Here is a 21,976-nt window from a genome sequence, read left to right as displayed (position 1 = left end):
ATTGGGGTGTGGGAGGGGGTGAGGAGTGCGGGCTCTGGGAAGGAGTTTGGGTGCAGGAGGGGGCTCTGGGCTGGGGAAGGGGTGTGGGACACCTGGGAGCTCCGCACATTGCCCGCACCCACAAGTGCCACCCCCACAGCTCCCATTAGCTGCAGTTCCCGGCCAATGGGAGATGTAGAGTCGCTGCCCGGGACAGGGTACCATGAAGAGATCCGCTCCCCGCCAGGGGCAACAGGGTCGTGCCAGCCACTTCCAGGAGTGGTGTGGGGCCAGGGCAACCAGGGAGCCTGCCTGAGCCCTGCTGTGCCGCTGGATTTTTAGCGTCTAAAATCTCCTGGTTTGGCTTTAGTAGCCTCCAGGAGATAGGATCTGACTCCAGATGAAACCGGGATGGTTGTCAACCCTACTCCACTCTGAAGGAAAACAATTTGGTTTAGAAATTAAAGTGTACTATCAATTGAAAAGCCATTCCAACAGGATTACTCTGCTTTCTGCCTTCTCTACACCTTCTTCCATCTATTGCTGCCTTATGATCATAGTGGATGGTGGAATTATGACATCAGTGGAGAATCAGTCCTCCCCTTTAGTTCATCTGCATGCTTCAAGTCTGTTGGTAAAAGTGCCTTACAATTCTAAAACCTCAATTTAAAAAGAATATTAACTCTCCAGGGCAAAGTCTGTCTTCTTTGTGCTTCTATAGTGCCTAGCATGTTGTGGGTCTTACTGGAAACACACACAACTTCAACCTCCTTATCTTCTGCCCCCTTTTTTGTGGTATACACAATCTCTATGAACACAATTCAAGCAAACAATATAAGATCAGGCATTCTGTCCATCCAGGAAAGAACAGTAAATGGATGTTTGGCAGATTTTAAGTACTGTGACACCACAAAAAGTACCATGACTTTATGAAAAGTTGTCTTATCTAAGCTTCCCTAAGTGTCTGCTTTTGGATTAATGTGCACACCCAGTTGTTTAGGCGTAATAACCACTCATTCGCCTACTAACCGTAACCTAAGTTCCCTGTAAGCTGTGCAGCTGCATGGTCACATAGCAGCCTATTTAGCACCGCTCAGGCTCTCAGGGAACTTGTCCGTCCGGGACCTGCTGCAGATGGGGTAGGGGTGCCTTCCCCCAGCCCCAACTCAGCCCCAGACCTGCTGTGGCCAGGGGAGAGACAGCCCGAACCCAGATCCGGCCCAGACCAGCCGCGGCGTCCCTCCCCTGGCCTCAACTCAGCCCTGGCCCAGCCCAGTCGTGGCCAGTGGAGGGGCGCCTATCCCGCGGCCCCAGCCCCGGAGCTGCCGCGGTGGGGAGAGGCGCCTCTCCCACCCCAGCCCAGGTGCTGCTGCGGGAAGAGAGCTGAGGGGAGTCCTCTCTCCCTGCCGTAGCCCCAGAGCACCCTCCTGTGCCCCAAATCACTCATTCCCGGACCCACCGCAGAGCCCGCACCCCCAGCTGGAACGCTCACACTTCATATACCCTGGTCCTGAGCCACTGGCCCTGAGCCACTCATCCCTGGCCCCACCCCAGAGCCCACACCCCAACCCTCTGCCCCTCAGCCCCACCCCAGAGCCTGCACCCTCAGCCGGACCCCTCAAACCCCGGCACCCCAATCCTCTGCCCCAGCCCTGAGCCCCCTCCCACACTGCAAACCCCTCGGCCCCACCCCCGCCACATGAATTTTGTGATGTGCACCAATATGAAGGTTCTGTGTCACACATCCCCTCCATGCTGATGCACATCACAACATTCATTCTGCACGGTTGGAGAAAATTAGAGGGAACTCTGACTGTAACTGTTCAGCTTCTCGTTGTACATTTACACTAAGGCAAGGTCAGAAGGGATGTACACAGAGCGGTTACAATAACAATAAAAGACTCTGCTTTCCAGTTCTTACGAAACTTTAGTTTACTTACTTCTCAAAACACAAAGTTTAAACACAGTCAGAGTTTGTACTAGAGAATGGCTTCAAAACTCAAATAATATTGAAAACAGATGCAATACTTCACATTGTGCAACATATTCCAGAAGAAAAACACAATGGCCTCTCACATCTTGGCACTTAACAGTAAACAAGTTTAAAATATTTGGCTCAAGAGAATCATGTACTCTGAGTTACTGAAGTCAGCGAGAGTCTTTCCAGTGATTTCTTCAGGCTTTGGATCAGGCCTCATATGAAGAAGCTGATCCTAAAGGAAGAGACAAACCCATTTCAGTTAAAAAGATCAAGCTATGTTTATGAAATGGGACAAGATGCAGCCAAATTTCGTAATTTGTATTTTGTAAATCTACACTGTGCTACCACAAGCACTCTCAGAGGTCGTGATGACCTTTGCTACAATGCAGCAAGCTTTGACAGAGCAAGGGGAGATCCAAAGTACAGCTGTAGTGTCAGAATGACAGCATTCTCCTGAACCTATATATTGTACATTCAAATGGAATAAAGAGAATATTTGAAAAATGTTTCTTCAACCTGAAAGAGCTGCACTTTAAGTTCATCCTCTATAGTAAAAGAAGAGGAAAGTTGGTATTCCCAGCCAGTGCATATATATACAATGGTCATTTAATTAAATACTAGCAAACAAATTCTTATTGATGAATTCATAATTCACTCATGTCCCATTCAGTAAGCCTTGTCATTAATTCAGTCTCCATTGAGGAGGTTTCTTTATGCCCTCAAGGTTTCATGACCCCGAGACAACACCTTTGCATCTAACCTTGGAACCATGACTCCCCAGGCTAAAAGCTACTGCCTGAAAAATCAGAGACACCACCTACGCAGCATTGGTACTTACAAAAACAGAGATTTCACCAGAAACTGTATGTTTCCAAGCACAGTAGAAAAACTACTTTGGCACTTCTAAAATGTGAGATTCTAAGTCACTTTACAAATATTAATGAATTCAAACACCCCATGAGGAATGTTATGGGGATAAAACTTGGCAGTCCCACCTTTACAGATGACAATCCTGCAAATCTCAGAGTTCAAAAATCATGAGACCCCCCTCAAAAACACACACATACATACAATAAATCCCATGCATTTGGGTTCTGGCTTCTGATTGAACTTTCAGCAGAAAGCACCAGTGTGTGCACTCATCTTTCAGGACAAAAACGCAACACAAAATGCATGCAAAAAATGGGGTTCTCCTTTTAACAAGGACTTCTATATCATAACCTGTGGTGTGACAGCCTCTCTTTCATGGTTCCCTGTTCACACTCCAGTCCCTGGATCTCCCAGTTTCTCTTGTCCCTCTCCAGCAAGCTCCAGCTTGCCAGCGAAACTGTTCTGCTCCTGGCAGAGTAAGCAAGATAGGTATCTTTTCCAATACTTCCTGACGTTCTACATGGATTACTTCCCAACCTTCCTTAGTACAATGGAGAAAGATCCAGCTCCCTTGTGCTCTCCCATACTGCTGTTTCTGCAAGATTCCCCTTCTCTGTAGCTACTCTGAGCACAAGAATCATAGTGAGCTGTCTGCTCAGGAAATGGAACCAAAGTCAGCAGCAGAAACTGCAGGCAAATGAGCCAGAAAATCCAAGTTGCTCACAACCCTTCAGGTGATCCTGGATAGTGTGGAAAAAAAGCTGCCCCAAAATTATGGTACAAATAATAGTCATGCAGTGCTGGCAACTCTGATGACACTGTCACACACAGGTTAGTTTACTTGTTCATGATACTGAAGAACCCATGGCAGAACCAGGAACACAATATGTAGATCTCTCAACCCCTTCCCAATACAACAAAATCATCCTTCCTATTAAGGACGGAACTCTCAGATCAACTGAGATCTACGGGGACATATTAACAAATAGGTGCATGAAATCAGGCCTAATGCACAGCAATTTTGGAGACTTTGGAGAGGATGCCAAGTGAGCAGAGAGGAGCAGCAGCAAAAAGCGGAGTCTTCAGATTCAGAGTTGCCAGCATTGCATGACTATTATTTGTACCCTAATTTTGGGGCAACTTTTTTGCAGCTGAATGGTGGTCATGCACAGTGAAGGAGCCACACGTCTTCTCTTGGAGTTAATGGGGGTAGGGAGGGCACGTATAATTGGGGAAAAGCCGCTCAGGGAAGATCTGCAGAGCTAGAGGAGGACATTTGGCGTTGTGGAAAGATCATCAGGATCTTGACATGCCACTTCAGAAGTGCATCAAAACTAAAAGGTTTAAAGACAGCAATGGAAAGTGAAAGAAAGCAGAAATATGAAAACATTTAATGCACTCAATGGGTTAATCTGGCCTGGCGGACTGAATGTATATTCCAGGGGTAGACAACCTATAGCACGCGTGCTGAAGGCAGCACGCAAGCTGATTTTCAGCGGCACTCACACTGCCTGGGTCCTGGCCACCAGTCCGGGGGGCTCTGCATTTTAATTTAATTTTAAATGAAGTTTCTTAAACATTTTAAAAACCTTATTTATTTACTTTACATACAACAATAATTTAGTTATATATTATAGACTTATAGAAAGAGACCTTCTAAAAACATTAAAATGTATTACTGGCACATGAAACCTTAAATTAGAGTGAATAAATGAAGACTCGGCACATCACTTCTGAAAGGTTGCCGACCCCTGGTATATCCTGTCATGACCCACCTAGTCGGAATAGGTTATAAACAGATTTATATATTTACCAAAGCAAATTGCATCACTTATCCACTACAAACCCTACAGTTGTTATTTCCATTTAATGTGTAGTGCAACGGCTGTCACTGCTATGTTTAACTTTGAAGGAAACATTGATGTCAGCACCCTAGCATTCACAAGTAATCCACAACAAAAGCATTGCTGCACAGAAATAGTGCTATACTTCTCTTACACCAGCTGAGATTTATTAGGAAGCAAAGAGCCAAAAAGATTTAAGTGAAACCATAATGCTGCCCAAGAGAATGTGCCTTTTCCAGGATGGGGAAAAAAGGTGAGATACAAGAGACATCTCAAAAAAGAGTACAGCAAACATTTACAAGTATTAGGAACTATATAGAGTGTGGTCTTTAAAGCAAGATAATAATTTCAGTGTAATTAATTATGCGTTCAAGCCTTAATGCAAATTTCTATTAAAAATGCTTTACAAGCTAAGAAAAAAGTAACTCTAAAATCATGTATGGCTATCATTGCTACACGAGCACATACATTTCTAGAGCAAGTTAATGAAAATGGTCTACAACACCAATACACGATCTTAAAATTAATCACAATACAAATTCTGTATATCCATTCAAGCAATGAAGTCTGATGAAAGACAGTTACTTCATGAAAAAACAGATACTATCTTTAGCTACAAGTACTTGTTTAAATATTGTAATTTACTGGCAGAAAGCCTAAAGTTTCCCATTTACAGAGTATATATAAACATGTATAAACAATTTCTCACTACCAGTAAGAATCCTACTTTAGTGGGTTATGTAAAAGTAGACATTTTTCATATCCAAAATGGAGGTTTGTATTTTTATATTCAAAACATTTAAAAGAAAAAAAGGTTATGTATGTGTCAAAATGGATGAAAGCAGAGAAAACTGAAAATATCATAAAAGTAAACTTGTTCTTCTGCCATTCTCCCACCATCAAATAAAGCACTGCTTTTGAATAGAACCGAGATCTCTGTAGTGGAGAACACACTATGCAATATGCACACATTTGTTTTTCCTACAGTGATCTGTGTTGTCCTCTAGATGGCTAAACAAAACCTCTTATCAATCTGAAGGAGTAAAAAGAAAGAGCCTATACTTCTAGGCCAGTGGTTCCCAAACTTTAACAACCTGTGAACCCCTTTCACTAAAATGTCAAGTCTTGCAAACCCCCTCCTAAAAATGAATATTTCCAGGGATTTTCTCCTTTACCTGAGTATAAATTATAAAAGCAGTGATCTTGGAAATATAACATTTGTTTTTACGACATGCGTATTACACACTATTTATTATTAATTATTTATCATTACAGTATTTTTATTACATTATGAAAACAGCAACACTCTTCCAAGATCTCACTTTCGTACTTTGAATAAGCCTGTTATAAGACAAGGCTCCTATGTTTTTCATCAAAGAGTATCAGATGTGAAACAGCATGAAGGTATTTAAAAGGCCAACTCAAAGAGTTTCTCCTACACAAGCATTCAGGTCTTGAGCAGTCCAGGAAAACAACAACAAAGATTAAACTTGTTCTTCATAATAATTTTAAAAACAATACTAGCTGCCTATTTAATTTTAAAAACAGCAAAAAATATCCACCTCCCTTTCCATTTCTTATAAAAGGAGTCTTGAAGTTTAAATCGCCTCAGTGTGACAGATACACTTGCTTTGATCTGCTTAGCTCTTGGAAATCCAGGGGCTCCAGGGCTGCTGGCCCCGTGCTGTCCAGGGTTCCTAGGGACAGCTCTGTTCGCCATTAGGGAATTTTTTCCCGGGAACCCTCTGTAACATTTCACGAACCCCAGTTTGGGAACCACTGTTTTAGTGTAAATGTTTATAAAAAAAATGTGTGTCATTCCCCAATCAGTCTGCACCAAAGGATTTTTAATTACATTAAATACACTGGTTTCCAGTTGAATAGAAAGATGATGCAAGTCTGTGTTCTGCTGGACTTCAGTATAAGTTATTAGAATTGCAGCTTTTTAGTCAATCAAAGACCATATAATTATTTCCCATGTAATTTTCTACACTCAACTGTCTGGCTTGCAGATGTCAGAGAAAAATCCTATGTAGGCGGAAATGAGATAGTAGCTGTCAACTAAATTACACTTCTCTCAAATACTTTAAGGAAAAACACACCCTGCTTGGAGATAAAGACTAATATTTAAAAGAAAAATATTGCATTATAGAGTTTCACTAGCAATGCTATGGTTAAAGAGGTGTTTGTATTCTCAGCCTCTATTTAGAATATACAGGCTTTAAGTTGTTTTTTTAAAGACATTCTTCACGCTGAAATCTTTCATACTTTGTCTCAGTCCAGAGATGCACTTTTCCAGAGAGTGAAGAAAATCCATTTAAATTATTTGAGTCTTTAAATAAAAAAAAAAAAACAATTTTTCATGCTTTAATAAAAGGTATCCACATGCATTTTTTGCACACCAGTAACTCAAAAGTGGTTTGAAGAGACAAGGCTGGCCTGTATGCAGTCCTCAATAAGTATGTGTTAGTAAGTGTGAGGAAAGATTGGATAAGAATTAAGTCAAGAATGACTGAGATAATTATTGTGCACACTGAACATTTTTCCTTGCTGATGCAACTGTGCACTGAGTGTGGCTATCCAGATACCAACACACTGGGTCTTCATCCACAGGACTCTCTCCAGCCTGAATCAATCATTCCCTTCACTGCATAGCCCATTGTATCTCCCTTCCCAGATCTACCCTTAAAAGGCTGACAGACTTGTTGAGTCCCTTCTGGAGTTATGTGGCTGCGGCTTTCACATTTCATGCATGGGAAATTGTAGATTAGTTTGTGAAGACATATGGACACCTCTCCTTTCCCCTTTTGTTTAGGGACAAGGAAGTTACATTCATATAGTGTTGTCGCAGATTTTAAAGGGATATGGTCAATTTTAATTTTACATTTACTAATTAAAAAATTCAATTTTCTGATAAATCTACCTTTGACAAGCAAGTACAGAATTTCTGTTGTGGATTAAGTTTTGTAACACTTTTCTATTCTCATGCAGTTATTAAAGTTTTTTTTCCAGCAAGGATTTCTGAGCAGACCTAACCATATTACCACTAAAAATACTTTCAATAATTTTCCTTCTGTGCACATATGTACCTGCTGCCTTTTCAGTTCTACTGCTGCAGTTATTGGGAAACACTTATTTACAGAGCCTGGGGAATATCCTGCATGCAACCTGACTCCACAGCAGTGGATGAGGGTGATGCAACTGACCCTCAACAAAACAGTGAAACTGACTATACACCAAGTGTTGCTGACTTGCAAAGAAAGGTGAAAAAATAGAGAAGTGTTTCTCTGTTAATCTCAGATACTATTTGCAACAACGGATGGAAATGTGATGTTCAAGTTTATAGTGTCCTTTTAGAACTACAGAAAATTAGTTTGGCTTTCCCCACAGCAATCATAACTGAGCCACATTGCATATATTTAATCACACCTACCCAGAAACCAATGTTGCTAAAGTGACGGTTGATACAATAAATAACAATGTTAGGAAAAATACTGCGAAACTTACTTAGAAGAAATAAGTTAAGACAGTATACGCAAAGATGTAAAAACCCTTTGTTCAGGCATTTGTCAACTAACATCTAGACATGCAAAGGTTAAGTATAGGGACTCTGGAAACCAAAGCCATTTTTTCAAGTATGCAAGGGGTTAGTTAATTTAACTACTAACTTCAAAACCATCTAATTACTTCCTTTTTTACGATATATTCCATCCTAATGGTAATCACAAACATTTTTAGCAGAGTCTTTTCCGTCTCCTACAATAAACAAAGTGAAAGATTGGATTTAGAATACAGGCTTGGTTTCATCCTTATGACAGACGGACAAGGTTGTCTCTCCACAGATTTAAAATTTTTATTAAAGCTAATGTTAAAATTATATAATACACAGGTTGAGAAAAGAGTGTCTGTACATCTGGGTATAGTGCTTAAATTATCCACAAATACAAAGTTTGTTTAAAAAACTCATAGGATACATATAGTACATAATCTGCAATAACCCCAATTTAGATAAATTTAACAATATACTTTGGATATTAGAAACTAAAAACTCAGGTACATCACTCATGAAAAGTTATACAGACAGTTAGTTGTAGAAAGCAAATATAGGAATGAGTGTAGTCCCTTAGTAATTGAACATTTAGGATTGGGTTGTCTCTTAGTAGATACAATACGTTAGAGAAGTATGTTAGTTACTTGCACTTCAAGAGTGCATGGCATTTTTACAGAAGCTACTGTGGTTAACAGGCAGATTTAAGGCATTGAAGTTCACACTATATGAATAGGAATATACTGCATATGTGAAGAGAGACCCTAGTTACTGGTGCTATGGGAAACATAACTTTGAATCTTCTGACTTTGGGGTATTCAAAATCTCAATATTGAAGCTGCATTAATGTAGTGTGCATTTATGAATTAGGATCACAGGAACGGCTACACAAACTAACCAGTCATCCACTTACTCTGGTCAATGCTGAATGCTCCAGAATAAGTAATCAAATTCTGTTTTGTATTAAAGAAACCAAAGTGGCTTTTTTATTTCATTATAATTTTATACTGCTCTTCCCTAAGAGAAAACAGACCTAGGTAAAACTTTCCAAAAGCACTTAAATTAATTAGGAGCCTAAGTCCACTTTCAAAAATGAACTAGCCACATAGTCACCCAAGTCCCATTGAAAGTCTATGAGGCTTAGAATCTCTAGTAATTTTTTACCCTGAGTCTTGTTACCCTCGTGTTGGATAGCAGCCCTCCCAACACAGGCACTCCATCCAACCCTAGTTGCTTGTTCGGAGAGCTTTTATATAAAATTTCTGCTAAAAGAATCACTCTGAGCTCACTCATTTCACCTCATGGCGTAGGTTACCAGCAGCCTTGAAACCAAAATTTCTTCACGCTCAGGCAAGATTTTGATGTTCACTTATGATTTTGAAGCAATATTATTTGTCCATCTAAACTGTGTACATTTTCTACCCTTGGCTCACCAATTATTGCTTAGTTACCATCCCCTTTTGAAATTGATTACATTTATTTCAAACTTCTGTCACATTTGTTAATTATATGTAGGGTGAGAGAATTTGCTTCTACCATGTATTTCAACATCAAAAGCTGTGAACAACTCAAGTTGCAGCAAAGTGTTAAAGTCATACTATAACCAGCAAGCCAATTTCTCATGAGAAATAAATAGCTCTCCCATTTCCCGGTCCGCCCCAACAACAAAACTCAACGCCCTTTATCACAGCTGTGTCTCTGCCTACACAGCAATCACAAATTACTGTGCTTGCAGAAGGTGCTTTTATATGGAAATTAGGGTATTTACATTTCTAAATCTTGCCCCTCCCTGTCACAGTTGCCAAAGACTCACCTTCTTCACCCTGCAGAGACTGCCCTACTGACCTCACCAATCTCCACATTACATGTACCTGAGAACTCACCAGTTCTCTAAGGATTTGCCTTTTTGGTTTAAAACCCATGTTTTAATGAAAGCGGCACAAATACGGTACTACTGGCTAAAGACAGCTGACAAATATAAGCCCATGACCAGTGTACAGACAGATTAACAGCCTAATTAACATGTCAGACAGGTATGTAATTATACCAAGAGTGGGTAGTACATGTTATAGCCCGGGGCCTTTATACTTCAGCACATTGGATCCAGCTTACATAGCCCCTCCAAATTCTGCTACCAACACAATTTTCTCTCTCCTCCCTATCCCAGTCCAGATGAGACACCATCTTCTTGTCCACTGCCACATGCTGTTGTAAAGTATTAAGACAGTTTAACTATGCATGAGATCTTAACTCTCCTCTCTTTCATGAGATATGGAAGAAAGGGAAAATTGTGACAGTGGGTGGGTGGAGCATTTTGTGAGTTAGCGTGTGTGGACCCTAGGTGAAAGTTTAAAGTCACTCATGTTTAAAGCCACAAGCCTCCAAATTAAAGGTGAGGCAGAGACTATGTCTACGCTAGCACTTGTGTCAGTAAAACTTTTGTTGGTCGGGGTGTAAAAAAAATAACACACCCCTGATCGACGTAAGTTTCACTGACAGATGCACCAGTGTAGACAGTGCTATGTCAGCAGGAGACATTCTCCCACCAATATAGTAACTGCCACGTGTTAGGGGTGGTTTAATTATGCCAGTGGGAGAGCTCTCTCCCGTCAGCACAGAGTGGCTACATGGGAGACCTTGCATCTGCAGCAGTACAGCTGTGCTGCTGTAAGGTCTCTAGTATAAACATAGCCAGAGATTGACTTTTTGTTCTGTGTTCATACACTGTTTAACCCAATGAGGTCCTGGTCCATTACTGAGGCTCCTAGGTACTATTATAATAAATAAAGGTTTAAAGGCTATCAATTCATATTCAAAACTATGCAGAGCCAATTTTGTAGATCTCATTTAAACAAGCCAAACATTAAAGTAGTATGTATTTGGTTATAATTTATGGCACTGAATTTAAGACTGGGCATTATGGGTTGTTGTATTATTACATTATACTACTTACAATTTTTCTTTCAATACTAATAAATAAGCCATAATTAAGATGTATGAATACGGGGCAAGTTAGTGTTAAACTTCAGTCTTAACTCTGGAACTGAGTGTTTTCTTCTCAGTCATAATTCTGCATTAACACTAGTTGGCTAGACTATGATACTTATGTATTACAACAGATGAAAACAGAAAAGAGAAAAAACTATTATTTACTTGTGTATAACCCACTTAATCACTAAACAGTTTTGGGTTCCCAATTGAAAAATTCAGCCACCTGGGTGGTTTTCACAATAGCCAACCAAAAAGAAACATGTTGGGGCTATTATATAAGGAGATTCTCCACACCAGGTAAAAGTGCAAACGTTCTTTAAAAAAAAAAAAAAAAACTAAGGCAAACACACCCAGCTCATATTGGGTAAATATTTAACCCAGTATTATTTCTTCCTCACAATTCTCAACCTGAGTTCAAGAAAACAAACAATCCAGAGAATCCGAGTAAGAGCCTGACACAAATAAAACATTCTAAGGCCTTGTCTACACTGCCACTTTACAGCGCTGCAACTTTCTCACTCAGGGGGGTGAAAAAACACACCCCTGAGCACTGCAAGTTTCAGCACTGTAAAGTGACAGTGTAGATAGCGCACCAGCGCTGGCAGCCATGCTCCCAGCGCTCGTAGCTACTCCCCTCGTGGAGCTCTCCCAGCGCTGGTAGCTACTCCCCTCGTGGAGCTCTCTCAGCGCTGGTGCTGTGACTACACAGCCACATTAAAGTGCAGTCACGTTGCTAGTGAAGACGTAACATTAGTAAGTTGATTTCTGCTTTTCAAGCCAATGATCTCAGATATTTTCCATTCAGAGTTCAAATCTGAAAAGAAATGGGCTCCAGCAACACATTAAAAATTAGCCAATACACTGGCCCACATTCAGCCTGACTCAGAGTTCAGTCCTGGTTGGTTTAATGGGACATGGTTAGATTGAAGTCTGATTATTTTTGTAAAAGTTCAAGATACTTTCAAATAGTGTACCTGTTCTAAGCCCCTTGCCAATTTTGTGTTTTTACAGCTGCTTTTCCCCCATGTTTTTCGCTGTCTTGCAGCTGTGAAAAACCTACACAAGCAACAGGGAGACTGATTGCACATGACAAAAGCTGAAATTGGCTACATGCAGAGAGATGTTGAATGCACAAAGTAAACTAGGGGAAAAAATAAAACTACTGTATTTTTCTTTAGTGTCTTTCAGTTAAAATAACCTTAGGTGCTACATGTAATAATAGCAAATGAAAGTCACTTGTGTGAATTTAGTAACAGAATCTGAGATAAGAAACACTACACCAGTGTCAGATTTTAGCACCTCATTATTCTTCTAAAATACTACATCATGTAGAATATATTTGATCAAAGACACATTTCATTTTGAAAAAGGTAAGTTAGGGGAAAAGTCAGTTAAGTCATAAAAACGATATTCGTGAAAATCAGGTATTTTAAAGGTTAATCGTTTAAATTAAATGATCCACTTAAACAAACTACCATGTTTTTGAAGGGGGCACAGACAATATAAGCCTACTGATCAATTTGATTGAGAAGCATTCGTCTAAAGATCCTGTCCTATGCTGAAATATGGTGCTGTGGCATACATCTAATGTATCGAGGAATAGATACTATCACACCGACGTACCTGAGCTACACCATGTCAGGCCAGACAGATGATCAACAGAAGAGTCAAAGTGGAAAGAACGTGGTGTGCAGTGAAGCAACAAAAAAAACTAGTCTCTGCACAAGGCTGGAAGAGATATGGGTCCCTGTGACTACCTGGCCTAAGTAGGATGAAGGTCTGTCTTCTATTTCCTTTAGTAATGAAAGCTGAAGATACAGACATGATTCCGTTACAAGGTCTGTAAAGTCTATTGACCTCCATAACAGCTATAGATTCTCTGCTAATTGAAGTCTCTAAACCACAGGATTTGGGGACTTCAACAGCAGAGTCAAGGGAAAGGGATGGGACGGCTTTGTGGCCTGCGTCATGCGGGAGGTCAGACTAGATGATCATAATGGTCCCTTCTGACCTTAAAGTCTATGAGTCTATGAGATTGTGTCATGTTGCTTGAAGCCTGGAATGAGGAAATGCCAAAGCCTTCTTTGCCACGTGGCTTAAGGAAGGTTCTGGGAATTGGGACATCTTGAGTTTTCTCTCTGTGTTGCTGCATATCAAATTTTGGAAAAGACCAATTAGGCTATATGCCTGAGAAATAAAAATTGAATTAGCAAAAAAGTCTGCAATCTTCAAAATATGACAAAAAAATTTCAAACTAGATTCCAGTCCTGTTTTGAGAGTAGAAAGAATTTGTAGCAACTAGTCTAGTTCCCCAACCCATGCAGGTGCCAACTGCTTGCACCCGATAATTTATTAATGGTAACGACACCTAAATGCTGGGCACTTTTCAAACATTTAGAAAGGATGGTCCCTGCTCCGAGGAGCCCATGATCTTAGGACAGATGGAGGTTATGGGAATAATAGACAGCGTGATATGAAATTAAGGAGAAAGGAGACAGTGACTGAGGGAACAGAGCAAGAGGGAGAGACAGTCAAAGCTCATAGATTTTAAATCTGATGTTCCATATAGAGAAGGATTTAGGAGGAACACAAGTTTCGATGAGAATTACATTAGCTTTTCATGCCAAGCAGTCTTAGTGCAAATTCAGTTTTCTCTTTTCTAGTATGAAAGCAAAACTAAAAATACAGTGGATAAAAACTAAATGCTAAACACCAAAATATTGGTCAACCCAATGACAGCAAATCTGAGATTTCATGTTTCAGTTTAAAGGCAATTCTCTCTCTTAAATTTAATTCTGAAGGATAATTTAATGACACTCAAAAGCAGATTTAAATTCCTATAAACCCAAATTTATAGAATTTCTCATAAGTTCTTTACTGGGTGAGACTGCTTTTTTGAATCTAGTTCAGAGTCAGTCTACTGGGAATTGCAATTCTGATTTCAAGGAGGATTTGGAAAATCTACCAGACATATATTACCCCAAGAATTAAACCTATTAACTAGCCCTCACTATCCCTGACTCTGGGAGAATGGGAGATTTTCTACCAAGGAGTTCTTCGTGGACCATACTTACATGCTCCATCTTTCATGCCAACCCTTTGCTAGTATGGTTCTGATAAAGCTCCCTTCTCTTTCCTTTCCAGAGCTCCCTGGTTGATATGAAGGTGCAGAATGAGGGCTTCTTCATTATTCTACCCCTTCCTCAGCCTCAGGGTTGCTGTGAGGGGAGGGGAGGAAAGGAAGGGGATTTTGCAATCCTGCCCCAACCCCAGCCTCCTCTACAGTGAATTAGAGCCTGCATGCACTAGTCTGTTTTCCCATATTGTAGCAACCATGTAAAATTGTTACATGGTTGCTACATGTCTCATTTCTTTTTTCTAGTTAATAAACTTTTAGAAAGTTTATTACAGGATTGGCTACAGGCATTGTTTTTGGTGTAAAATCTAGGATACCAATTGATCTGGGGTAAGTGACTAGTTTCTTGGGACTGGGAGCATAGGCGGTGCATGACTCCCGCATTTGGGGAGGTTAGGCGGGAGCGCCAGAAGCTTCCTAGAAGTGAGGTTTGTGCAGTTTGTCTGGGTGGCAAGATGGACTTGAGAGTCTAAAGGGACTGTCTGTGACTCCATGGTATGACTGTTATAATGACCCAGGAGTTGACATTTGTCACTGGGTTGGTGAAATCTAATTATAGAACACACCACTAGTTTTGGGTGTCTGCCCTGTTTTTGACAGTCTGTCCTGGGATAGGCACTCACAGGCATGAACCACTCCAGACAGCATGACAGATATGTCTGCACATTTTGCATCTGTTCTCGCAGGATCTGGTGCTGCTTTGACTGATGTGTCCTGGTCTGTGTGGAGCTTGCTTCTGATGAGGAGTCTGACAATGTATTAGGGGTGGATAGGTGAAAAAAAAAACAACACCCTATCACCTGTGGGTGAACACTTTGCACAAAGTGACCACTCTATCAGTCCTCATCCTCAAAGGAAACCTGCACAGCACTTTCAAAAGATGATCCTAGAAGCTTAAATTCGTAACTTTGCTAGACATTAAAAATCATGTTCTTAATAAAGACACAAATTGTGGCTTATTACAACAATCTTTAACCCACTAATCCCACTTTTTTTGTCCTGTGACTGCACAGGTCTTAATGGCCTAATTCACCTTGAATGGTCCCTTAGAATATGCACTAACTATTTATGTGAAACTATCTGTTTGACCTAGTATTTAGCCATGACACTTTCACAGACCTGAGGAAGCATTCAATGTAGCTCAAAAGCTTGTCTCTCTCACCAACAGGAGTTGGTCCAATAAAAGGTATTACCTCACCCAGTTTGTATCTCTAATATGTTCATTTAACTCTGCCACTATGAGCAGCAGCAGAGGCACCTGAGTCCTGCAAACTCAGAAAGACATCACTGCATTCATTTACATTTGGAAAGGGATCTATGCAACTATAGTGGCTAAGAACATCTTTTTAATAATGAAGATTTATGTTCTGTAGAAATTAAGGCTTAGGTCCACATTCATTCATGAGTGGATTTCTCTCTTTGTGCCCTCCCTCATAAACCCTCATTTCAGATGCAAGGGTATTAGAGTCATACCTAAAATACCCATAATGCAACCTTTCATTTGTTTGTGAGTCGCTGAAAATGTCAGTCATGAAAACTGTCCAATTACAACATCAGCAACATATAATTTACACTAGTTCATGAGCAAGGCTCTGTGTCAGAACATTGATGTTTAGGCAACAACAGAGAAGCTCTCCTTTACATAAAAAGGGTAATAAAAAAAAAATAAAGACGTGGACTAAGATTTCTTTACAATGGTTTTAGTAGTTTCTTGCTCACAGACACACTCCTGGAAAAACTTTTAAACTCAACCCAGCAGGCTGCATCCACAACCCCGCTAAGCAATGCTCATAGGAATTCAGGAGCATAAACTGAAAGCTAGTTACATAAGTGGAAAACACTGCAGTTTTATTTACCAAAGATCGTTCTAATACAGCACAGGCAGAATCAGTAATGTATTGCCATTCAAACCATTTGCATTTATTCCCCCAGTTTTAGCAGCAAGTAGATCAGTTCTAATAGAGCTTTGCTTTCTTTCAGAGTACTGAGAAAGGAACAGCTACCATGACTTTTAGAATTGGTTTTAAGTTTGAAATTCCCCACTAATGAAGAGAGAAACATTTAGGATTGCACTGATGTAAACAAATGGAATGCCTCTTTAAACATACTGCTAAGGTAACTCAGAATCTCACAATACATCTGTCCTTCAGGACAAAGTGCAAAGACAGACCTCAGGGAAACTAAACTTACTATGACTACTTAACTACAGGTGCTCTAACTGACCTGTGGACCATGGGTGATCCGCAGAGAGCTGGCTGCTCACATAATGCCCATCTTCCCAATCCTTAAAGAAACCACCCTTCAGCCCACTTCTCTTGCCAACTATTGCCCCAACTCCCTTCATCTTTAAACTTATCAAATGTGCCATTACAACCAATACCTCAACTTCCTTTCCTCCTGCTCACTCATGAATCCCTTTGACTTCTGTCCTCGCTACTACATTGAAACTGTTCTCAGAATTTCTATTTATTTTGCCCAATCTCAGCCTCTACTCCTACCCTCATCCTTTTAGACCTCACATCTGCTTTTGAAACTGCTAATCACATTTTTAAAACCTTGGTCTTCCCTCATCCACCATGACTTGTCCTCACTTGGTTCTTCTTCTTCTTCTACCCCTTTAATCATACCTTCAGTGTCCCATTTGGAGTCCCCTCCTCCTCTATCCATATGAGTCACATAGGACTTGATATATGACCCCTTCCTATTCTCATTTTACAAGCTCTCTGGGCAATCTCATCTGCCCATCTGGTTTTGACAATCTTATGTCAATGACTTACAGCACTCCCCTGTATCTAGTGTTGGACTGCAGCCTGTCTCTCTGACATCTCTTGAAGATTACATGGTCAACTTAAACCTAACATGGCCAAGACAGAATTCTTGACCTTTCTTCCCACACCCTTCCCTTGCTTTTTGTTCTGTTACTTTTGCCATCAATGCCAGCCTCTTCCACCCATGTCATCTTCATGCAAACCTCTCCATGCCTTCGAGCACACCACCTTTACCCAAGGAACATCCTCTTTGAGCTGATCCATCAGCTAACCTCTCTTCCCTCAAATCCAATCTCAGGACTCACCTCTATAGTTATAGGACCCACCTCTATTACTTATCAGCCTATTATACTCCAGGTGCTTACAAACTGATTGTTTAATAATTTTTCCAATATCTTTCCATGTATCAAAGTTACCTGACTGCTCTATAATTCCTTGGGTCCTCTTTGTTCTCCTTTTTAAAGATAGGTACTAAGTTTGCCCTTCTCCAGTTCTCTGGGACCTCACTCAACCTCTATTAGCTCTCAAAGATAACCATTAAAATAGTTCCACGGTTGCTTCAGCAAGTTTCTTAAGTACCATAACATGAATTGCACTAGGCCCTGTTGACTTAAATACATCTAATTTATCTAAATATTCTTTAATATTTTCTTTCCCTAATCTGGTTTAAGTTCCTTCCCCCTTGTTGTTGCTAATAATCACCAACCACACTCCTTCTTCAGGCCCACCTCTTCAAGCATTCTCTCCTTCTTAAATCCAATAATTCCTTCACTCTCCTTCTGATTTATTACCCTTTTGTGGGCACAAACCACTGTGTTTGTTTAATCTTTATAATTTAGAGTGTAATTTCTCTGTCAAGGTGTCTTATCTGTTTGTGAAGTGATATGTAAACTTACTGCCTTATGTGCATTTGTGTATGATTATTATTAATCATAAACAACGGATTTCGAAATGTGTTCAGAGTGCTAGTGAAATGCTGCAAGAGAATATTTGTATTACTTGATTGCCAGGATCTCTACTCACAGGAAAGCTACGCTAGTTATATTATACAATGTAGAGAATTTTTACCAGCAAAACAAAATCAATGGAAGTTTTACATAAAACTGACTGATGCAAGATTGGTGACACTGGGTGCTATTTCAACATTCTCTCTTACTTACATTAAGATACATTCAGGGACGGAAGTGTTGGCCCAGTGTGGCCTTCTGTATGTAAAGACACAGTATACAATGAGTGCTCTTAGGGAAAAAAAATGCTGTTTTTGCCTTGGTTGAATAGGTATTATTATCTTAGTATTTAATATCCCAAATAATATGTCCTGATTCAAAACCCACGGAAGCCAATGGAAAGACCCCTACAGACTTCAATGCTTGGTGTATCAGGCCCATACTAAGGGCTTGTCTTCATGTACAGCACTGTAGCAGTGAAGTGTGCCATTGTAGCACGTTAGTGAAGACACTCTTATGCCGATGGGAGAGCTTCTCTCGTTGACATAGTTACCTCCTCTCGTGCCGCGCCGGTGGATTAATGATGCTGACAGGAGAAGCTCTGCCGTCGGTGTAGTAGCATCTTCACTAAAGAGCTAGAGCGGCACAATGCACTGGTGCAATGCTGTATAAGAAGACAAGCCCTTAGTATGGGCCTGATACACCCACTGAGCATTGAAGTCTGTATGGATCTTTCCATTGGCTTCCATGGATTTTGGGTCAGGCACATATTATTTGGAATATTAAATACTCAGTTCTCCTCTTGTCATAGCACTGTCTACACCGGGGGTTAGGTCGGTATAACTGCATCACTCAGGGATGTGGATTTTTCTCACCTCTGAGTGACGCAAGTTATACAGATACAAGTTTGTAGTGTAGACCTGAGGTAAGATAATGGTAGTCATTTAAGGCAGTCAGCAAATTTGCAAGGTGACCACTGCAGTTCTAACATATAACATACCTTTATAAAAGAGCTAAATTGTGAAGCGGAGTTGGGTTCTATCAAAACAAAACATCAAACAAAAAATCCACAAAGGACATCTCTTTTGCCTACACACAACCCATCAGAATTCAGTTTTGAATCAGTTTATGTAGCTCACAATTCTCTGCTTTGCAAATATATCTGGTATTGATGGGGGCTCTTCAGTCTCATTCCTTAAAAGGTTAAATGAAGGAACAAACTACAAATAGAAACTCCATCTTAGAGGGCCACTGTTCTGATGTCACAAATTTTTTATACACCAAAAATATAAAACTGACATATGGTAACATTTCATTGCAACTTATAAGTCTTACATTACCGATTTGAGTGATTTTAAAAGTAAGGGACAAGGGAAGAAAAGGGCAATCCACCTTTTTGGCTTTTTGCAATCAGTGCATCATTTGCTGACTACTCATTTTAGAATAAGTATTTTTGTATAAGAATTTAAAAAAAAAACCACTTTTGTGATGCACGAAAATTATAATGAGCACATCCTTGAATCTCTGTTTAGCACACAATCCTAAAATATTGACTCTGTATGTTTATTTCAACAGTTACTGGGTTTGCAACTAAAAAAAATAATATATATCATCTTATTTAGTTATACTTTTTAAAAATATATACCAAAATGCAACCATGTTAAATATGTGATGAATTTGTAAAAGGGAGGTTGGTTTAGAGTGTTATAGCCCGTCCCTTAAAAATGGTTTGCTTTTAATGGCAACACTTCCACAGAGGAACAAACACCCCAAAAACATTCTGCTGCAAATGACTAATTTATAAATAAAGAAGACTCTACCAATGCTCAACGCCCCTCTTTACTTATTGGTCACAGGAAACACGGAACAGAATGTTATTAGGACAGCTTGGGTAGAGTGACAAGATATCATGATTTTATAGGGACAGTCCCGATTTTTGGGTCTTTTTCTTATATAGGCTCCTATTACCCCCCACCCCCTGTCCTGATTTTTCACATTTGCTGTCTGGTCACCCTAACATTGGGTAAGATGATCCCTACTTCTTTGACCAGTGATCTCTACTTGCTATTGATGAAGCATATCTCTCAAGTCTTAGCTCCCAAAGTAGTTTCGAAGTAGAGACTTGCTGGCATGGGATTTGAAACCAAAATAAATAGTGATTCTACTCCCCTCTTCAAGAGCATAGGTGCAGGAAAACATCACACCTCCTCTACTTTCCATGTACCCTTCCCATTCTAACTATGCCTGGGAACATCACAGTCATATCAGGAGAGATATGTGGAGGCGGCCGTTTCAAACGTGTCAGGCAACTGTCAGTCTAAGGATTTAGGTGCACCAGATAGTACCTCTGCCTCCCATTCAATTGTGAGTTCTCTAATTCACAATGGAATTTGATTGCTGGAATCTGGAATAGCCTAATTGTGCCTTTGAGCACACACAGTTAAAAGGGAGGCAGCCAGCAGCAGACTGAAGCTCCAGAAGAGAAGTTCATCATTGTCATAGGGAGGGGAAGCCTAGCAGCACTGAACAACGGAGGCTGGGAAGGGAACTAGTGGGAAACGAGTTACCATCTCAAAAACCACTTGCAGGAGTGGTTTAGCCTTTGTCCTACTTACCCATGTTGTACCCATAGGGTGATTCAGTGGCTCCATCCTGCAGGCTAGCCAGGATCTCACCTTTGCCCACGTCGCTGTCCCCCACCAGCAGAAATTTCAGCAAGAAGTCATAGGCTTTCACTGGGCTGCCCACGTGGCTCATCCTCTTTTTCCCTTACCCCCCGAAAAAAATCTCTCCGGCGAATCAGCTCCCAGAGCCCATCACGGGAACCCAGGAGGAAAAAAGTCACCGTGGGAGCAGCAGCAGCAAACAGCAACAGGAGACAAACAGAGGCATGTTCAACAGCACCACCGCTCAGGGCAGGCTGCAATGGGGCAGGGGGCGCCAGCCACGCACGGAGGAGGTAACAGGTGGTGCAGGGCTATATACTGCGACATGAACACGCATCTGGTGCCAGGGAACGGTCTCAGACTGCGTGACCCTGGGGACATTCGCTACAGCCCAACTTCGCACAGGCACGGGGGCCGGCTGCTGTATCACAACACAGGCAGCAGCAGCAGCAAGGGAGATGCGGGCGCGCACTCTCTGGCGCTGGGGGTCCAGCACCCCCACTAGCGGGGGGTAGTTACTGAGCAACGGGGACACCCGTCATGTCATGACAGAGTAGAGGCAGGCGTCTATCGCTACAGGAGAGGGGGTGGCGAGCTATCAGGGAGACGGGCCGCTATCCCAGGGGGCAGCCGCGGGGGGGAGGCCTATGGAAGGGAGGAGGCTCCTGTTGTCGGAGGGGTCACGGGACAAGCCCGGGCCAGAGCGGGATCCAGTCGCGGGGCTCCAAAGTGCAAGTGCGCGACGCCCCGTCACGGCACCACCGCCTTGGCTCCCCAGGGGATCGGGGGAGTCGGTGCCCAGCCCGGGCTGGAACTCGGTCCCTCCGGCCGCGAGCGAAACGCGGGTCTGGGTCTCGCACTGCTCCTGGTCGCGATCCTTGGTCCCCGCTACCTCCCCTCAGCTCAGCGAGTTCGGCACTGCAGTGACCCAGACTCTCTACCCCCGCTTTGCCCCAGCACGCAGCACCGTGACAGCAGACCCGGCCCCACCCAACTCGGCTCCCATTGGTGCCTCAGGATCCTGGTCCCCGCCCATCTCGTCTTCTATTGCAGCACTACACTAAGGGCCACGCCCACCCCTTTTTCCATTGGGCAACGGATCTCCCAGCCTCGGCCGCCTCTTCTTCTATTGGGCTATCGAAACCCTCAGCCCCGCCTTGCTCTTTCTCCATTGGGGGCAGGGGATTCGGAATCCTGCCTCCTCTTCTTCCCATGGGGGCACAGCGGCTCAGTTGCTAGGCTAGTTC

General features: G+C 41.6%; 1 protein-coding gene across 1 annotated transcript in view; it reads right to left on the bottom strand.

The window, feature by feature from the left end:
- Positions 1–21,691, bottom strand: part of RAB40B (RAB40B, member RAS oncogene family) — a 47,288-nt gene extending 25,597 nt beyond the window's left edge. Inside the window, exon 1 of the mRNA XM_034789870.1 lies at positions 20,679–21,691. Coding sequence (XP_034645761.1) covers positions 20,679–20,820 — 142 coding nt within the window. The 5' untranslated portion in view covers positions 20,821–21,691. The remainder of the gene's footprint in view (positions 1–20,678) is intronic.
- Positions 21,692–21,976: the final 285 nt, after the last annotated feature.

Source organism: Trachemys scripta, chromosome 14, assembly GCF_013100865.1.
Source record: "Trachemys scripta elegans isolate TJP31775 chromosome 14, CAS_Tse_1.0, whole genome shotgun sequence".
NCBI lineage: Eukaryota > Metazoa > Chordata > Testudines > Emydidae > Trachemys > Trachemys scripta.
This window is presented reverse-complemented; position numbering and strand designations above follow the sequence as displayed.